Below are 17,801 nucleotides of genomic sequence, written 5' to 3' on the forward strand. Positions count from 1 at the left end.
ACCACAACTTGTAAAACTATTGTCAGATTACCCCAGGAGACCTGAGATAACATCATTAAGTAACGAGTCTAATTCTCAAAGGGCATTTTATTTATTTATTTGCATTTGTACAGCTCACAGAAAGAGAGCTGATATTTGTAAGTTTGCACTTTAGTCTTCCAATATTCAGAGAACAAGAATCCAATTTTAAGTACAATAATATAGCTATGTAAATGTTTGTACTCCTTTCTTTTGTAGAGCTGGAATACCCAATGTACCATTTATTTACCCATAAAGTAAAGGAACCCCTGGGTGGCACAAATGATTAAGCTTTCGATTACTAGATGAAAAAGGCACCTCGGAAGCAAGGCCTGGTCATCTGTTCCCAAAAGGTCACAGCCCTGAAAACCCTGTGGAGCAGTTCTGCTCTGCACACGTGGGGTTGCTGCGAGTCAGCATCAACTCGACGGCAACTAACAACAATTTAAAATAATCCCAAACCACTTTACTTACTACAGAAGAAAAACAGAAGAGTATGGAAAAGATTTCTTCTTAAACAATAAAAGCAAAACACGCTCTTGCAATAAGCCACACACACAGAACATAAAAAAAGAAGATGCCTTGATTCTGTTCTCCCCCACTCGAGAAAATGACGCTAAAGATCCGTGTGTATTCTTTGCCGCCTTACTCTATGGTCATATAAACAAGCTGGTGTGCAAGGTCACTCACACATGTAACAGCGTGCTTACACCCCCACACAGACCATGTGCAGCAAACGCAGAGTGTACGTTATGTGTACACATAGGTTTTTAAAAAACTTTTTATTTCTTTATGACAAAAATGGGATCACATTAGATAGCCCTTTGAAATTTATTTTCCAGGTACCAGAGAAATTCCTACAGACCAAACATAGATATGAATTTAACTATCACATATATTTAATTGTATATATAATAATTACACATATCCGATCAATATAAAACATAGATCTTAATTTTCTTTTTAATAGCTGATTAATATCCCATAATATGGATGCACTAAAATTTCACCATTTTTCCACTAATGAACACGCTGCGATCTCAGTTTTGACCCCCGTAACAATAAAACCAAACCCACTGCTGTCGAGTTAATTCTGACTCATAGCGACCCTACCAGACAGAGTAGAACTGCCCCACTGTGTTTCCAAGGAGTGCCTGGTGGATTTGAACTGCCCATCTTCTGGTTAGCAGCTGAACTCTGAACCACTGTGCCATAAGGGCTCCGACCATAACAATACTGCGGTAAATATCCTGCAACATTCACATACTAATGTGTTTTTATTTCTACAGATAAATTCTTCAAAGTGGGATTGTTGGTCCAAAGGGTGCATTTAAAATTTTTTCATTTTACTAAATGCTTTCAGATTACTTTTCTAAAGATTTAGCAATTTACATTTCCATTGCTAATGTATAAAAGTACCTATTTCCCTATGCTCTTGCCAGCCTTCCAAAACCAAACCAAACCCGTTGCCGCTGAGTCGATTCTGACTCATAGCAACCCTATAGGACAGGGTATAACTGCCCCATAGGGTTTCCAAGGAGTGCCTGGTAGATTCAAACTGCCGACCTTTTGGTTAGCAGCTGTAGCTCTTAACTCCTGCCCTACCGAAATATTTTTGCCAGTCTGATGGGTGAAGTTGATAGAGCTTTGATTTGCATTTCCTTATTAGTGAGGCTGAATGTCTTTTCAGATGTTTATTAGTCATGTGCTTTTCCTCTTCGGAGAACTGCCTGGTTGTATGTATTCTTTGCTCATTTCTCTACAAGGCTGTCATCCTTAAAAAAAAAAGGGGGGGGGGCAATAAGTAAGCCCTTTTTGTAGGTGAGGGGTATGAAACCCTCATCTGTCATGTGCACTGCATCCTTCCAGTCTACTGTAGGAGTTACAGATGAGCTTGCTAGCAGCCAAGGCTATGTGGATGGAAGAACATAAGAATGCTGTTGTCAAAGGGAACCCTGGGAGGTCAGAAGAAAGCAAGCAGGAGAAAAAAATCACCACATCCAATTAGCAGAGACACCTGCTGTCATGGATTGAACTGTGTCCCCCCAAAATACCTGTCAGCTGAGCTGAGCCATGATTCTCAGTATAGTGTGGTTGGCCACCATTTTATGTGATTGTCCACCATTTTATGTGATTTTTCTATATGTTGTAAATCCTGTCACTATGATGTAATAAGGTGGATTAGTGGCAGTTACATGGATGAGATCTACAAGATTAGGTACTGTCTTAAGTGTTTTGAGATATAAAAGAGAGAAGCGAGCAGAGCGAGCAGAGAGACGTGGGAGCCTCCTACCACCAAGAAAGTGGCACCAGGAGCAGAGTGCATCCTTTGGACCTGAGGTTCCTGTGCTGAGGTGCTCCCAGGCCAAGGGAATACTGATGACAAGGACCTTCCTCCAGAGCCAACAGAGAGAGAAAGCCTTCCCCTGGAGGCTGGAACCCTGAATTCAGACTTTTAGCCTACTGGACTGTGAGAGAATAAACTTCTCTTTGTTAAAGCCATCCACTTGTGGTATTTCTGTTACACCAGCACTAGATGACTAAGACAACTGCTAATATAAGAATTTAATTGTTCTAGACATTAACATGCCATGAGTCAGAGCCAACACACAACCACAACAGACATTAGCATGTTAAGATCCAGCCAGGAGGTAGAGAAAAAAACTACACTTATTTATCTGAGTTGGCCAGGTTAAGCCACTGTGGCCACCTGTGGAGCCTAACCGCGAGGTGTGACAGTGCAGGGTGGTGTGTTGTAAAGCCACAAGCACTTGTGCATTGCAAGGTGGCAGGAAGGAGGGTCAAGCATTTACTAAATTCCAAGAAAGTTCTCAGCCCGAGAACACTCTGAAGTTTCTCAAAGGTCACATTTAGAATGTAAGCCTAGCAAAACTGCTGGGCAGGGGTACTCCTTTAACACAGACACCATCACTGGGACCAGACATGGCAGCCAGGCGGTTAGCAGAGCGTCCCCAGCCTCACCCGCAGGTCGAAAGGGAGCATCACCAGCATCCCGCTGTGGTCCATGAACAAGGCAGCTTCGTTGTGCTCGTATATTTGCTTATTTCGGGGAAGCAGTAGCGGGGTACACAACTCAACGGCTCCTACACCAGGGTAGAAAACAAAATTAATCATCACATTCTCATTCTTCCGCAGAGGCAACTTAAAATGAACCAAATCTGACAGTTAACATAATCTGCTTCCGGGACAACTGACATCACCATAGTTGATCCTCAACTGTCTACATCTGCTGATGGAGAGCTCATGTAGGGCTAAGACTGCCCATTAGGCATATTTATGACTCCACCGGCCCACTGTATTTCAGTAGCAAGGTTGTCATCTTCAAATCAGTTTCTCCTTATCAAGCCGAACTGTAAAAATTAACTTGAACTTCACATGGTATCAATTGCTTATAACTGAATTTAAAAGTAAAATGAAGTTATACTCAAATCCATTCATGCTACTTCCTAGTGATAAAAAAAAAAAACATTTCTTGAGAAGGGGTGAGTTCTTTTTAAAAGGACATACCGTGTCTCTTGAAGATGCGGATAATGGTTTCACACACGTGTTGCTGTATCTTGGCTGTGCGGATTGAGAAGTTGCCCTAAAAAATGAGCAGTTAAAATGTCATCATAAAGCCTAATCAAAGAGATTCCCTAAAATATTAATATGTGGCTTGCAGTGGGCATGACTTTGCTTATTCCCAGGATCATAAACGAAATCTCAGCAAGTCAGGGAAGAAAAGCCCATATGTCTTGCAATATCTCTGCTGCAGAAATCGAGAGCTGGACTTTCCAGCAACGGGAAGGCCATCGGGGCTCAAAGCCCAAGCTCTTACCCACTTTGATATATGCCTTTCAGAGAGATAATCAAATACGAATGTTCTCCTTGGGATTCTTGGGTACACTGTGAAGAGATCAAATAGACCTGAGGGTACCAAGCCTACCGCTCACACACTTATGGTGATTCACAGTAGGTCCACTGAAAGTTATGTGGCATTTACAAACTTCGTAAAGGGCTGTTTTTTTCATTCTTTTCCTTATTATGAAATAACACAATTTCACAGTTAGAAACAATAGATGAGCAAAAAGACAAAAAATTGAAAAAAAGATCACCTATAATTCTGCATATATATTTCTAACATTGCCAGGCAGCAAAAACTATGTTTGGCTCTTAAAATCTACACTGATATTTCACAGATTTTACCACTTCTCCCTCTGCTACTCTAACTTTCAAAAAATTATATCATATTTTAAGCACAGAGAAACAGAATATAACAAATATCTGTGTACTCACCGCCCTGCTTCATCAAATCTTAACATTCTGCTATATTGCTTCAGACCTTTTATTTTTGTTTTAAAGAAATAAAATGCTGAAGGCTCCCAAACCTGGCTGTGCCTCAAGCCATCTAGGTGCTTTTAGAGAGCGCTTCCTGGAGATTCAGTTACCAGACTTGGACCCTGGGCATCCGCCCTGTTCAAAGGCCTCCTAGGTGATTCCTCTCAGCCAGTCAGCCAGCCAGCACTGAGAGCTGCTGTCCCACCTGATCTGAATCCCAGCTGGTTAGCTGTTTTAGGGTCTGAGCTTAATCTCTAAGTGTGCTGTTTCTTAATCTTTTGGGTGGGTGGGGAGGGAGGTACATCAAGAACTCCTTTAAGTAAGTGTTACGGGCATGGCTTTTCATTTCAGAAAAATGCATATACACCAATTTTGCAGATACTTGTAGGGGCTTCACAGACCTCAGATTAAGAATTTAGGTTGATCGCATTAAAAAAGTCCCTTAGGGATAGGGACTGACTTGACTCTTTTGTAGACCAGGTTGAGCAATCTTTGCCAAGCATGCCTTCAGCCCACCTTCAGGATATCGCTGTCGTAGGTGTAGTCGATGGCAGGGGGGATGTGCTGGGAGAAGATGTGGGCCATCATGGTGCGGTAGGCCTTCCCGTCTACATTGGCCAGGGTGTGGTGTAGCACTTCGTGCAGCTCCGATTCCTCCATCTGCGGCGGGGGCAGCAGCTCGCTCTTGAGCAGTTCTGTGGCCGTGGGCCGCTTGGCTGGGTCGTGGTTCAGCAGCCAGGAGATGACGGATTTCTGTAAGGAAGCCGAGGCACACCATTGACGGGATACAGTGGAAAATACTCAGGAATTCTCCTGACAAGTCAGTGGTTGGTTCAGGCCAAGCAAAAGGCACCATATGCCTTGTGCTTGGTGCATTTTAATTGGTATTTCAGGAATCTCTGAATTTGTCATTTTCTTTCTATACTTAATTATGGCCACAGAGTTGCACAACGTGGTAATATGAATATTTCTTAAAAGATGATGCTCTTTTTTATATTCTATTGTCACAAACAACCAAAAATCCTCAATTCAACAACTACGTAGAAAGTGAACACACCCAATATAAACACATACAATGTTGTGCAAAAAAGATGTAAGAACACAAAGCAAATAGCTTTAGATGCCTAATTTTGGCAGATATTATGATGCACGGTAGCCAGGAATCCTTTAAGCAATATAAAACATTTTGTTTTTATTTTTTTCTTTGTCATTTATGTTATTTGTGTTGATCCCATTCTCTTGATTTATGTTACTCATTTGTTATACCTTCACAGCGAACGCCTCATTAGGCAGGGAACCATCTGAAGGCAAGCTAAACATCCGAAAGGTTTCCCTTAATGATTCTTAATTCTCATTTCTAATACGGAGTTACAAGGAGTTAGACAACTATTGAAGAGATCAGAGAACCTTAGTTTCTAGATGAAACTTATTAAGTATTTTCTAATTACATATCTTTAAAATATTCTACCCCGCCTTAAAAAAAAAAAAAACAACCCTGTCTTAGGCTGAAGTAAAAACGCAAATATTCTCGTGTTTGTAGTTTCAGTAAAATTCCTCTGCCATGATAGCTACAGATGTGGAAATAATGAGTAAGACTGATCTTGTTACAGGTAAGGGCTATGAAATGAACACTTATGACATCTAGAAACACAGAAAGAACTCCATTCAAATAAATTATACCCACCCACCCAGTGTCTTTGAATCGATTCTGACTAATAGCAGTTCCATAGGGCTTCCGAGGCTGTCAATCGCTACAGAAGCAGACTGCCACATCTTTCTCCCACGGAGCTGCTGGTGGTTTTGAACCACCAACCTTTTGGTTAACAGTCGATTGCTTTAATCACTGTGTCACCAGGGTCCCTTAAATAAAGGATAATAGCTAACAAAAGAAGTAGAAACATAACTCAAGGTACCTTCCAATGGTTCTTCACTATTTAAACAATGAGGCAGAACTGGTACCTATAGCCATAAACGCACTACAGGATGTTAGTGCTAATACAAATAAACGCTATTTAATTCCTTTATTTTACAGGTGAGGAAAATTAAAGCCTAGAAAGGTTAAGTGACGTGTCCACCCAGATACATAACCAATAAGCAAGAAAAAGTAAGTTACTGCACTGTTCTATCTAGGTTTCTGTTCTCAACGTTAATAATTCAGATGAGAGATTTTGCCTTGATTACTATTGTTAATAAAAGTCAGTTTAAGGATTAAACTACATGACAAGAGTGTTAACTAGTGAAAGAGGCCTCACCGAGACAATCAGCACTAAGAGAAGGCACATTAGAAGCACAATACCCAAATTCACTGATTAGCCGGAAGCCAATACTAACCTATAGCGTGATTTACGCAAACACACACACACACACTCGGGTAGTTATGGTACGGACAACTTTGTGGTTGAAAATATTGTCTAGAAAATGCAACCCTCCGTCTTCACAATCTGAACTACTTCAACCACGGAATTATGGTTTTAAATGAAACTTCTTAAAAGTTCCAAGCATTTTTTTTTTTAAAAAACAATGAGCTGTAAAAGCATTCTCTTTTTTTTACAACAGCTCAGCCAGGGGCCAAACAGCACTTCAAAAGCACAATGAGCCACACAAGAGAACCCTGCAGTCTGTTAATTTGCTATGCCAGCCTTTGATATTTTTATGGTGTATTTCAAGTCTAATAACATTTGAGTGCTTCATCTTTTGATATTTTCCCCACGTTGTTCCCAGGACACAAGAGAATGAGTGGCAGACAATAACTAACTGAAAAAGAAGAAAAACAGTAATTAAAACTCAAGAGTGAAGACAGTAATAAATGCATCAGAAAATTACCTGCTTTGCATGCTCGCCATCATTGAAGTCTTCTGGAAACTTCGGCGAAGTGGGCTGAAAGGATATTATATTCGAATCAGTGAGGGCTTGGCAGACGGCCAGTGAAAGCATCATTCACCAGAAGCAAGAAAATCAAATACAGAAATAAAAATCTGCTAACAAGGTTAACAACAACAACAACAACAAAAACCAAACCCAGTGCCATCGAGTCGATTCCGACTCATAGCGACCCTACAGGACAGAGTAGAACTGCCCTACAGAGTTTGCAAGAAGCGCCTGGTGGATTCAAACTGCTGACCCTTTGGTTAGCAGCCGTAGCATTTAACCACTACGCCACCAGGTTAGACTGACTGAGAACTGATGCCCATTCTTCCAAATATGTATCATTTTAATAGAAACAGTACTCAAAGGACAGCCTAGGTTTAGAGAAAGCATCTCATCTAAGGATAAAGGTGTTTTTTTTGTTTGTCTGTTCTTAGTAACTTTATTCATAATAGTCATGAACTGGAAACAATATAAATATCCTTCAACGGCAAATGGGTCACATATAAATTGTGGTCACATCCATAAAATGGAATGCAAAAACAGCAATGACAAGAAACACTGCTAATACACATGTAACATGGATAAGTCTCAAAAGCTAAATAAAACCAAGCACAACAGTCTATATGAATTTATGAATCTGTTTGTATGAAATTCTAGTAAGGGAAAAACTACTGTGCCTTAAAGCAGATCAGTGGCTGCCATGTGGGAGAAGGGGCCTGACTGCAAAGGGGCCTGAGGAACCTGAGAACAAAGTATTTTAAAATCTAACGTTTCCAAGAAAAATAAGGTCCTTTTTGCTAAACACAGAGTTGAAAACAGGCAAGACGCCAAACCACCAACACAGAGTGGTAAAAAACCGTTAACACAAAAATCTCTACCTCCCAAAAAGTTCTCAACGGTCTGATAAATAGGGCTGCAATTATGAGATTAACTTGACAGTTTAGATACTCTTGAAATCAGAGAACGAACATGACTTTTAGGCTAAAGAAAGGCACCTCAGTGAGGCTCAGTAAGGCCATCGATGCCATTCGCAAGTCCAAGCAAGGATGCTTAATTTACTCTTGCACTATGTGAACACAGCTGACCACATTCCGGACAATAAAATATCTCAACTGTTTCCCAAAGCATCTAGAGGAGTATTCTTAGTTACAAAGTATGATTTAACCTAACAGACACTCCTGCTTTGCTCTGTTCAGTAAGAGGAAGGCTCTCCATTCCTCTTGCTCACACATAAAAAAAAAAAAAATAGCTGAATCTAAATCGTCCTCACCCAAACATTACTCTCCATTTTAATCTTAATGCCATTTCCAATGCCCATCCTTGATCTCACACGCCGTAACGTTAGTCCCTTTTAGTTTGGGCAATAACAGAAAAAAAAAAAAAGCAAAGATTAATCCCAAGAACACAAATGGAAATTTCATGGGGTGAAAAAAGTAAGGCCAGTTCAAGTGGTTGATATTTTCTTAGGTCCCTTTTTACTCTTGGTCATGGTGCTATTCTTTAGGCGTTACTACACCAGGTCCGTTCTGCTGTAATCTTTAATTTCTAGAACTATTCATTACCCTCATTGCCCGTTCTCTCTGCTGTAACTGATAAAATATAAATTTTTTTTTTTGATTCCTCCTTTGTTTTAAAATCAAGGGTAAATCTCTCAGAATAATTAAAAAAAAAAAAAAAAGTAATTTTAACCTAGCAATTTCTGCAGATAAAAACCAAAAACCAGACCTGTTGCCACAAAGGCGATTCCAACTCATGGCGATGCCATGTGTTACAGAGTAGAACTTCTCCGTAGGGTTTTCTTGGCTGTAATCTTTATGGAAGCAGATCACCGGGTCTTTCTTCTATGGCATGGCTGGGTGGGTTCAAACTGACAACCTTTATGTTAGCAGCTGACTGCAAACCACTTGCGCCACCTAGGGACCTCTTTTGCAGGTAAGATTTCCAAAAATAAACAAAACTGGGGAAAGTTTCTCATCACTGGTTGTGTAGGCAGAGGAAGGTTTCCACTTACTAGACATACAGAAGAGAGACCAGTAAGATCTCCTCTAAGTGGTGACAGTCTTTGGCTACCAAAACTGCTATTTATAAGACCTTAAGTGAGGTGACTTCCCCTGCTTAAAAAATGTTTCACTGCAAATGAGAGAGCTGTTAGCCTGGCAACTAAGTCATTAAAATTACAGTAGAACAGCTTCTTGACAACGATAAGGACCAGAAAAACACCCCGCCCTGAATTCTGATCTCCATGGAAGATTAGGTTCCTGGAAATTTATACAATAAAACATCTGATACATACATCTCTGAGCTGGTTGAGAATAAAGATCCTTTCTGAGGCCGTGACCATGGGATGATAGGACATCTCAAAGAAGATAATACCCAGGCTGAAGAGGTCCACTTTCTGAGGGGGAAAAATTGTATTTAATGAGCCTTGATATCAAAGTATAATTTACCAGAGAATTTAGGATGAGCACTGCTAGCTGGAAAAAAGTTTGCATAAATGGAAAACAAGCCACACCAGAAAAATTTGATGATTTATTTAAAAAAATTACAGATATAAAGTCTAAGTGAGATATTTTACGTTTAGGTTGTGATAAAATATTTGGCCTGAGTTGTCTCAACATTTTCCTTGAAAATGAATTGCAACTGGCTTTTTTAGCTATACACAGATGTAGTTAAACACTGGCTGAAGACTGAAAATAATGCCTCAAGAGAATGGACAACCAAGATTTGTCATTACAATTTGCTTTTTCATCTTTACTAATCATCTTAAAAGTGAAACACAGAACAAATCTGCAGCTAACAGCAAAGGTCATCTCCTGACTGCAAAGACATGCCAATGAGGATTGAGAAAGGACACACCAGGCCGGGAAAGATCATTTTCAAGAAAAACTCTTAAAATGAATTTGGACTCAAGGAATCACAGGGGAGCCTCTCAAATTACCACGAGTGACCTCTGAAGTCATAAAAACAAACATCCACTGTGGCATTTTCTATCGTGTTGGCTGTAAAAAGCTGGGACATGCAGAGAAGCACCGAGAACAAAACAGAAATCACCTACCATCTCACTGTTCAGGGTATTTACTACAGACGTTCACTATATGACCACTTTGATTTTTTCCTCTTCTCTGTATACACACATGTACATACTACAAGATTACAGCTACACTATTCTGTGTAATTTCTAGTCACTCAATATTGTTCGACGTTATTCTATCATTCTCCTAAGACAGGATCTTAACGATATATGGTGTTCACTTCTATGGGTGTCCCATAATTTATTTAACCACTCCCCTATTTTTAAACACTTAAGTTATTTTTCACTAGTATAAATAATGCTGTGATGATCCCCCTTTTTTATTGCTGTAAAAATATAGATAATACGACGTTTGCCAATTCAACACTTCCCATGTATATAATTTGGTGAGATTGATTAGGTAAATCATTTTGTACAACCATCACCAGTATTCTTTGCCAAATTGTTCATCCCATAAACTAAAGCTCAATGCTTCCTAAACAATAACCCCCCACTCCTGGTAACCACCCTTGAACTTGGATCTCTACATATCTGCCTATTCTAGGTACTTCATATTAGTGAGACCACACAATATTTATGACCTCCTCTTACAGAAATCTCTTTGGATGTCCCTGGTTGCTTCTTCTGGATACATTTCTAAAGGTAGAACTGCCAGGCTGAAGGGCAGAGCACTTTGAAGGATTTCACTATGCTCTGCCAAACAGACGCAGGAAGATGACCCCAAATGTGCCCTCATGCCCACGGTGCACATGTCCGTCCCCGACACCCTCACCCTCACGGGGTACCGAGGGGGCCTGCTTCAACGCTAGATGCTCTGATGTCACTGTCCAGTGGACCCTGTCGGAAGCAAACCCAGGCTTGAGTTTCTACTGCCAGCCTGATCATATGCTTTGGTGCCAATTTCCTGCCTAACTGTTTAAACAGAGAGCTCTGCACTCTTGGTCTAACTGATCTCAACCAGTCTCATGCTTTAAATCCCATCTGTGTGCCAACAGCTCTCAAATTTATACCTCCGACTCTGACCTTTCCTCTGAACTCCAGTCTTGGCTTTCTAACAGCCTACTGGACATCATGGCTTTTCTTATCAGGCATTTCAGACTTAACATGTCTCAAACCCAATTTTCCTGCCATCTTTCTCCTCCTACCCCTTGTCTCTTCCCCAGGCTTCCTCATCTCAGCCAACTAGTCTTCACCCAGTTGCTCCAGGTAGGAGCCTGGATGCTGTACTTTTTCCTTCCTCTTCCTCACCTAACATCCACTCCATCAGAAAATTCTCTCAATTTCCTTCCAAAATGTATCCCGCATCTGGGTGCATCTCTTCATCTCTACCGCTATCACTGGAGTTCCAGCTACCAGCCTCCCCACTGGACTTCTGCAAACCTCCTGGCAGCAGCTAGGGCGAACTCTCGCTCAACAGTCTTCAGTGGCTCCCCATGCACCTCAAATAAAACCCAGACTCCTTATCACGGCCGACCTGGCCCTGCTCACCTGGCCTCTCTTCCAGCTTCGCCTCCGGCCTCTCTCTCCTGTCGCTTACCATGCTGCAGCCACACCGGCCTTAACTGTGTCCAGCTATCTACCACCCGGGCTCTTCTCCTTTCACATGCTATTGCCTCTGCTTCACCCCCTTTCCCTCCAAGGCATGCTCCACTCCCCAACTTTGCATGGCCTGCTCTGTGTCACCCTTTATCCTCAATGCCATCCTCTCTGGGAGGCCTCCTTTGGTCAGTCTAAGGACGCCCTGCTGCTCTCTTGGCAGTGGACCCCATCTCTTTTCTTCTTAGCACTTAACACAGTTGTGATTATTTCCTCCATTTTTTAATTGTTTCTTCTCTTTCTTCTACCATTGGATAAGGTCCTGGAGAGCTGGGGCCACGAATGTCTTATTCACTTGACTGAGTTGTTCCTGGTGCCTGGCCCGGGGCCTTGCCTGGGCATAGGGGTTTGTTCAAATATTATCTGGATAAATGGTCGGACTGTAAGCTTCTTGGCAGCGATGGTGCTGGTTTCAGTCACCACCCTTGGGTACCATGTGCCCTGCATGGAGTAGGCACTCAATAAGTGTGTGAGTATGTATGTATAAATAAAGTGTGGTAAAAACATGTATAACAAAACATTCGCCAATTAACAATTTTTACATGTATAATCTGGTGACGTTGATCACATTCATCAAGTTGTACAACCACTACCGTTATCCTTTTTGTATATGTATACATTGAGTGAACGAGTGACTAAGCCCCAAATGCTGTGACTTGATGTTCACTCTTGAGACACCTACTTCTCCTCTCCCCAAAAGCTCCTCCTTTACCTGGTTGTATGCAGATCTGGTGCTTCCTTGGACCTCTGGGCTTACGTACAAAGCCGTGCCAACCATCCCAGTCAAATGACCTATGAGGAGGAAGGAAGGAGAGCTTTCCAATAACAGGACTTACAGATAAGGTGATTTTCTATTTTAAAAAAAGGGTATCTTAAGAGTGAAGCATGACACATAACGAGACATGCATAAGACGATTAGCTGTACGTCACGTGTGGCCACCCACTCTGCTCCACACAAGGAAGTCTTTCCTGCTGTGGAGAAGGGACAGTGCCAGAGGAAGACGACCCGGACAGAGCAGGTCATAAGGCAGCCTCACGTTACTAAAAAATATTACGCTGGGTTAAATACAGCGTAACCGTCTACCCGTGGGAGTCAGTTACCCTATTAACTTAAGCTCTAATTTCTTAGCATTCTGAAGAACAATCAACATAGTGGGGATAAAAACTAAAGCATTTTTATAATTTAATAAATAACTATAATTTTTTTGAATAAAATCTTTACAAATGAAAAACAGGTACCGGGTGAACAAGTTTTGTGGCCTGCTGTTCAACGCACTAATTAACGATACGGTCTTCTGCATTTACCTGAAGGGTCTGATTTAATCACGTGATCGCCTGCCTGGTCATCTTGTTTGCCATCAGCCTAAAGATATGAGTAAACCAAACGTCAAATAAAAATGTTAAACTATTTCACAGGAATGGCTTATCCATTTCTAAATGAAGACTGGATGAAAAATATTACACTGAAACCAAAATGATTATAATAATGCTCTTTTTGAGTTGAAAAATTTGTTAGTTTAGTTAACCCACCAATACAAGGCTCAAAGGAAAGCCAATGGAATCAAAAGGGAGAAGGATAATTCCCTATGTAACTCTTTCTTCTGGGTAAAACACTGAAAAGTTCACAGAAACAAATTTATTTCCAAATACCAAAATAGAACCTATTTACTAAGAAGATTAATAGTACATTTTAAAAGACAAAATTCCAACAGACTCCTCCTTCTAACTTTCCCACTGCTGTTCTTCTCTGGATCCATTTTTATTCTTTTTTCCTAGAGGCTGGTCCCCAGTTCTGTTCCACCATCACTGCCAACACCTCCTAGGTCGCCTCCCCTTCCTCCACTGTATCTGTAACAGCATTGGTTCACTCTTACTCTAAATCACTGTTTTTATGACATTATTCCACAGTTCCCATTACAACCACCACCATCAACAAAAGCATCTTTAACATGCTTTAGTGCCAGACACTGTTCCAGGTGCATTGCCTGCATTTGCATTTTATGAGACTGACAACCCCACGAGGTAGAAACTAGTCTAGAGACTAGTCGAAAGCATTGAGAGGTTAGCGAACTTCCCCAAGGTCACACCACAAAGAAGAGGCAGAGCTGGGAGCCTCGCCCAGGTCAGCGGGAGTCTACAGCCTGTGCTCTTATCTACCTCACTTACTACAGCCTCCTGGATCAAGCTAAATTCTTTACTTTGGGGATCAAGAACCCCATCATCTGGCCCTCCGCTGGTCTTAGGCTGCTTCGACATGAGCCACTGTTGTGGTCAGGACCACCTCCTTACTATTCCCCTTCCACCTCCTTCCTTCTCCACTCCCAACCTCACCTTCTAATTAAGCTTCCGTGCTGTTTCTCACTATTAATCCCAACCCGATTTTCCTTCTCGGACTACCCTTAGACTTAACTGAATTTACTACTGATTTTGTTTCCTGATGACTCTAAGTAAAATTTGTCCTCCGATGCTCAAGGTCTGCCCCTACATGACTCCACTTCCACCTTCCAGCCTCCTTGCCCACATCCTAGCTTCAGCCAACCAGCCAGATAACATGCTGGTCTTTAACGACCAGTGTTTGCTCACCCCAGGGCCTTTGCTTATGTTGCTCCTATTCTCTAGAATCCTCTGCCCTGGTGTTAGCACACTCTGCCCTCAATCTCTGCTCTGGACTCCCACCCACCCTTTAAGGCTCATCTGAAATGCCATTTTCTTTTTACAGTCATTCTTGGTCCTTACAGCCGTGTGCAAATGTTCTCTTATCTTCTAACTCTGGTATCACTATTGCTCTCAGTTCTTGCCACTTTGTATGTTAAACAACTATTATACAAGGTTCACCAAAAAAAACAAAACAAAAAAAAACAAGCCCAGTGCAGTTGAGTCGATTCTGACTCATAGCGACCCTATAGGACACAGCAGAACTGCCCCAGAGTTTCCAAGGAGCACTTGGCGGATTTGGACTGCCGACCCTTTGGTTCGCAGCCATAGCACTTAACCACTACACCACCACGGTTTTCTATACAAGGTTATGAAGAGCAAATATTTCCTGAGTCACGTTCTAGAACTGATTCTCCTGCTTTTTATGTTTTAAAATTCATTTCCCCAAACCAACTGAAAACGCTTCAAGTATAAAGCATGTTTCCCAGTGCGTGGCATGGTAGACCAAAACACCAAATTACTCATAAAATATAGTATGCCTCTGACCTAAATATCATCCACAAAGCAATCATTTCATTTCCCTCAAGTGGAATGCACTCACTATAACACACCCACAATTCAAAGCCTAAAAGATCATTTGCAGCTTGCTCCTTCAGACTCTAAAATTTGCTGAGGATTAGACGGCAAAGTTCAGTGAACTCACTGACGATCTTGTCTTCTAGTGCTTGCACGACTGTGAAGACATATGGGCCCCTTTTCAGATACAGTCTAATTTTAAAAATACTCACAGCGAAGGCTAGATGATCTGTCGCCAAACCAAAATCACCTATTTTCACGTGGTCGTCGGAATCCAAAAAAATGTTGACGGGCTTCAAATCCCGGTGAATCATTCCCTGTTGGGAGACAGCAAAGAAGGCAATCATTGTTTCCCAAGGTTAGTTTATACTTACATGCATTTCCTAATTTGAAGGGCCAACCTAGGGATGAAAATCAGATGAGGTCTTCTCCCACAGGCTTTCCTGGTGCAGGCTGTCTGTCCTCTGCCCTGTCTCCCGACTGTCCAGCCAGTCATCTCTCCCTCATCACCCAGTTCTACATGGTGGTGGCCCCCCCATCAAGTCAAATCCAAATAGTTCCCTGTGATGTCCAAGGCCCCCTTCACCACGTTCACCACTTTACCCTTCTTTCTGCTGTATCACACAATGCTGGCTTTGGTCAGGGAGACACACACACACCATTTTTATTCTTTCTATTCCTTTCTTTGGAAACACTGGTGGTGTAGTGGTTAAGTGCTACGGCTGCTAACCGAGAGGTCTGCAGTTTGAATCTGCCAGGCGCTCCTAAGAAACTATATCAGGCAGTTCTACTCTGTCCGATAGGGTCACTATGAGTTGGAATCAACTCGACGGCAGTGGGTTTTGTTTTAATTCCTTTCTTTGCAGTGTTTTCCCTGCCTGGGAAACTCCTTTGCTTTTCTCCATTTATCTGAGATGAACCAATACCTACAGGTGCCAACTCACCAATGAAGCTTCTACAGTAATGCTAAGAATCCAACTTTGCATCCCCAGCACACGTGGCAGGTGCTCAGTGATTATCTGCCACGTGTACACTGCTTTCTCCCCTTCCTATGGGCTCATCATGTTGTTTCATGTATTATAATACAAGAAATAATTAAAAGGAATAAAAGCACTTTATTGTATGACCTCTTTAATTTCGGCTTCCTCAAAAACAGGAAGTCCCTGTCAAGCATGGGGTTTGTCAGATATGCATGCCTCTGTGTATTCTAGGTGTGATACAGTGCTAGATGCCCAGCAGATGACTGGCAAATACCGAGCCAATTAGATTGAGAGGAAGAGAGCACACCGACATGGTTCTAGGACCCCATGTCCATATCATGCGATAGAGTCCTCATGGCTCTCATTACAACTAATTTTTTTTTTTGTTTCCGACTTTGCAAATTCTGCTTCCACCAAATGATTTATAAGCTAGACATGTACAGCTTAGTATAAGTACGGCACAGCATAAACATTTTAAGGTTAAGAAAAATTGAGGCAAAGGAAAAACTAATATACAGTCATGTGTCACTTAATGTCCACAATATGTTCGTGAAATGTGATTGGGACGTTGTGGGAACCCATTTTATACACCATATAGAGTTCACCTTGAGGCCTGGCTGGTGGAAGTGATCTGCAGTCTGGGTGGAGAGCACATCCCACGTGCTGAGCGTGTGTCACGGATCATTCTTTGTGTGAGCTGGTTAGACCCCAAAGGCAAGGCCGAGATCTTAATATTTGGGCGGCCTTATTACCAGAAGGACGTAGCTAAGACGATCATGAACTTGGCTGATTATCACTGCCAGTGCCGGGCACAAAGTTTGGAGAAGGGCCCTGCCCCAGAGGCTGGTACTCGGCAAGCTCCAGTGGCTGGCACTCGGCAAGCATCCAACATGCTCTGGAGGCACCCCAGGAGGCCGGCCCTCAGCAGGCTCTGGATGCTGCACAGGTTTGGGTTACCCAGCTTTGAAGGTAGTTCCTGCCTGGGGCAGGTTTGGGTTACCCAGCTTTGAAGGTAGTGCCTGCCCAGGGCAGGTTTGGGTTACCCATCTTTGAAGGTAGTGCCTGCCCAGGGCAGGTTTGGGTTACCCATCTTTGAAGGTAGTGCCTGCCCGGGGCAGGTTTGGGTTACCCAGCTTTGAAGGTGGTTCCTGCCTGGGGCAGGTTTGTGTTACCCAGCTTTGAAGGTGGTTCCTGCCTGGGGCAGGTTTGGGTTACCCAGCTTTGAAGGTGGTTCCTGCCCGGGGCAGGTTTGGGTTACCCAGCTTTGAAGATAGTTCCTGCCCCGGGGCAGGAGCCATGCAGAGGTTAAAGTGGAAGCCCTGTCTTAAACCCTGTTCTTATAGGTCCTCTTTATACCCCCCGGGTTAAGAATGATGGGGTGAGGTTTTTACCTTTAAAAAAAAAAAAAAAGTTAAATATTTGCAAACATGAATTAAAAGAGCTCTAACAAAGAAATGAATTAAAAAAAAAAGAGCTTGCGGAGTGCCAGCCTCTGGGGCAGGGCCCTTCTCCGAACTTGGCGCCCGGTGCTGGCAGTGATAATCAGCCAAGTTCATGATCATCTTAGCTACGACCTTCTGGTAATAAGGCCGCCCAAATGTATATTCACGGACATTATGTGGCACATGACTGTATTTATATTGACTAATGTTATACAGGAGCCCTGGTGGCACACTGGTTAAGCATTTGCCTGCTAAATCAAAAGGTCGGCAGTTCAAATCCACCAGTCACTCCTCGCA

General features: G+C 42.2%; 1 protein-coding gene across 10 annotated transcripts in view; it reads right to left on the reverse strand.

The window, feature by feature from the left end:
* Positions 1–17,801, reverse strand: part of EIF2AK4 (eukaryotic translation initiation factor 2 alpha kinase 4) — a 105,998-nt gene that overhangs the window by 28,904 nt on the left and 59,293 nt on the right. For all 10 annotated transcript variants that reach the window (XR_010323114.1, XM_064292204.1, XM_064292202.1 and 7 more), the window contains 8 exons: positions 15,295–15,399; positions 13,157–13,214; positions 12,564–12,643; positions 9,518–9,619; positions 7,180–7,233; positions 4,873–5,109; positions 3,547–3,622; positions 3,001–3,122 (listed from right to left, as the gene is read on the reverse strand). Coding sequence is in view for 9 of the 10 variants with exons in the window: in XM_064292204.1 (XP_064148274.1) it covers positions 3,001–3,122; positions 3,547–3,622; positions 4,873–5,109; positions 7,180–7,233; positions 9,518–9,619; positions 12,564–12,643; positions 13,157–13,214; positions 15,295–15,399 (834 nt within the window). In the remaining variant the exon portion in view is untranslated. The remainder of the gene's footprint in view (positions 1–3,000; positions 3,123–3,546; positions 3,623–4,872; positions 5,110–7,179; positions 7,234–9,517; positions 9,620–12,563; positions 12,644–13,156; positions 13,215–15,294; positions 15,400–17,801) is intronic.

This window comes from Loxodonta africana, chromosome 10 (genome assembly GCF_030014295.1).
Source record: "Loxodonta africana isolate mLoxAfr1 chromosome 10, mLoxAfr1.hap2, whole genome shotgun sequence".
Classification (NCBI taxonomy): Eukaryota; Metazoa; Chordata; class Mammalia; order Proboscidea; family Elephantidae; genus Loxodonta; species Loxodonta africana.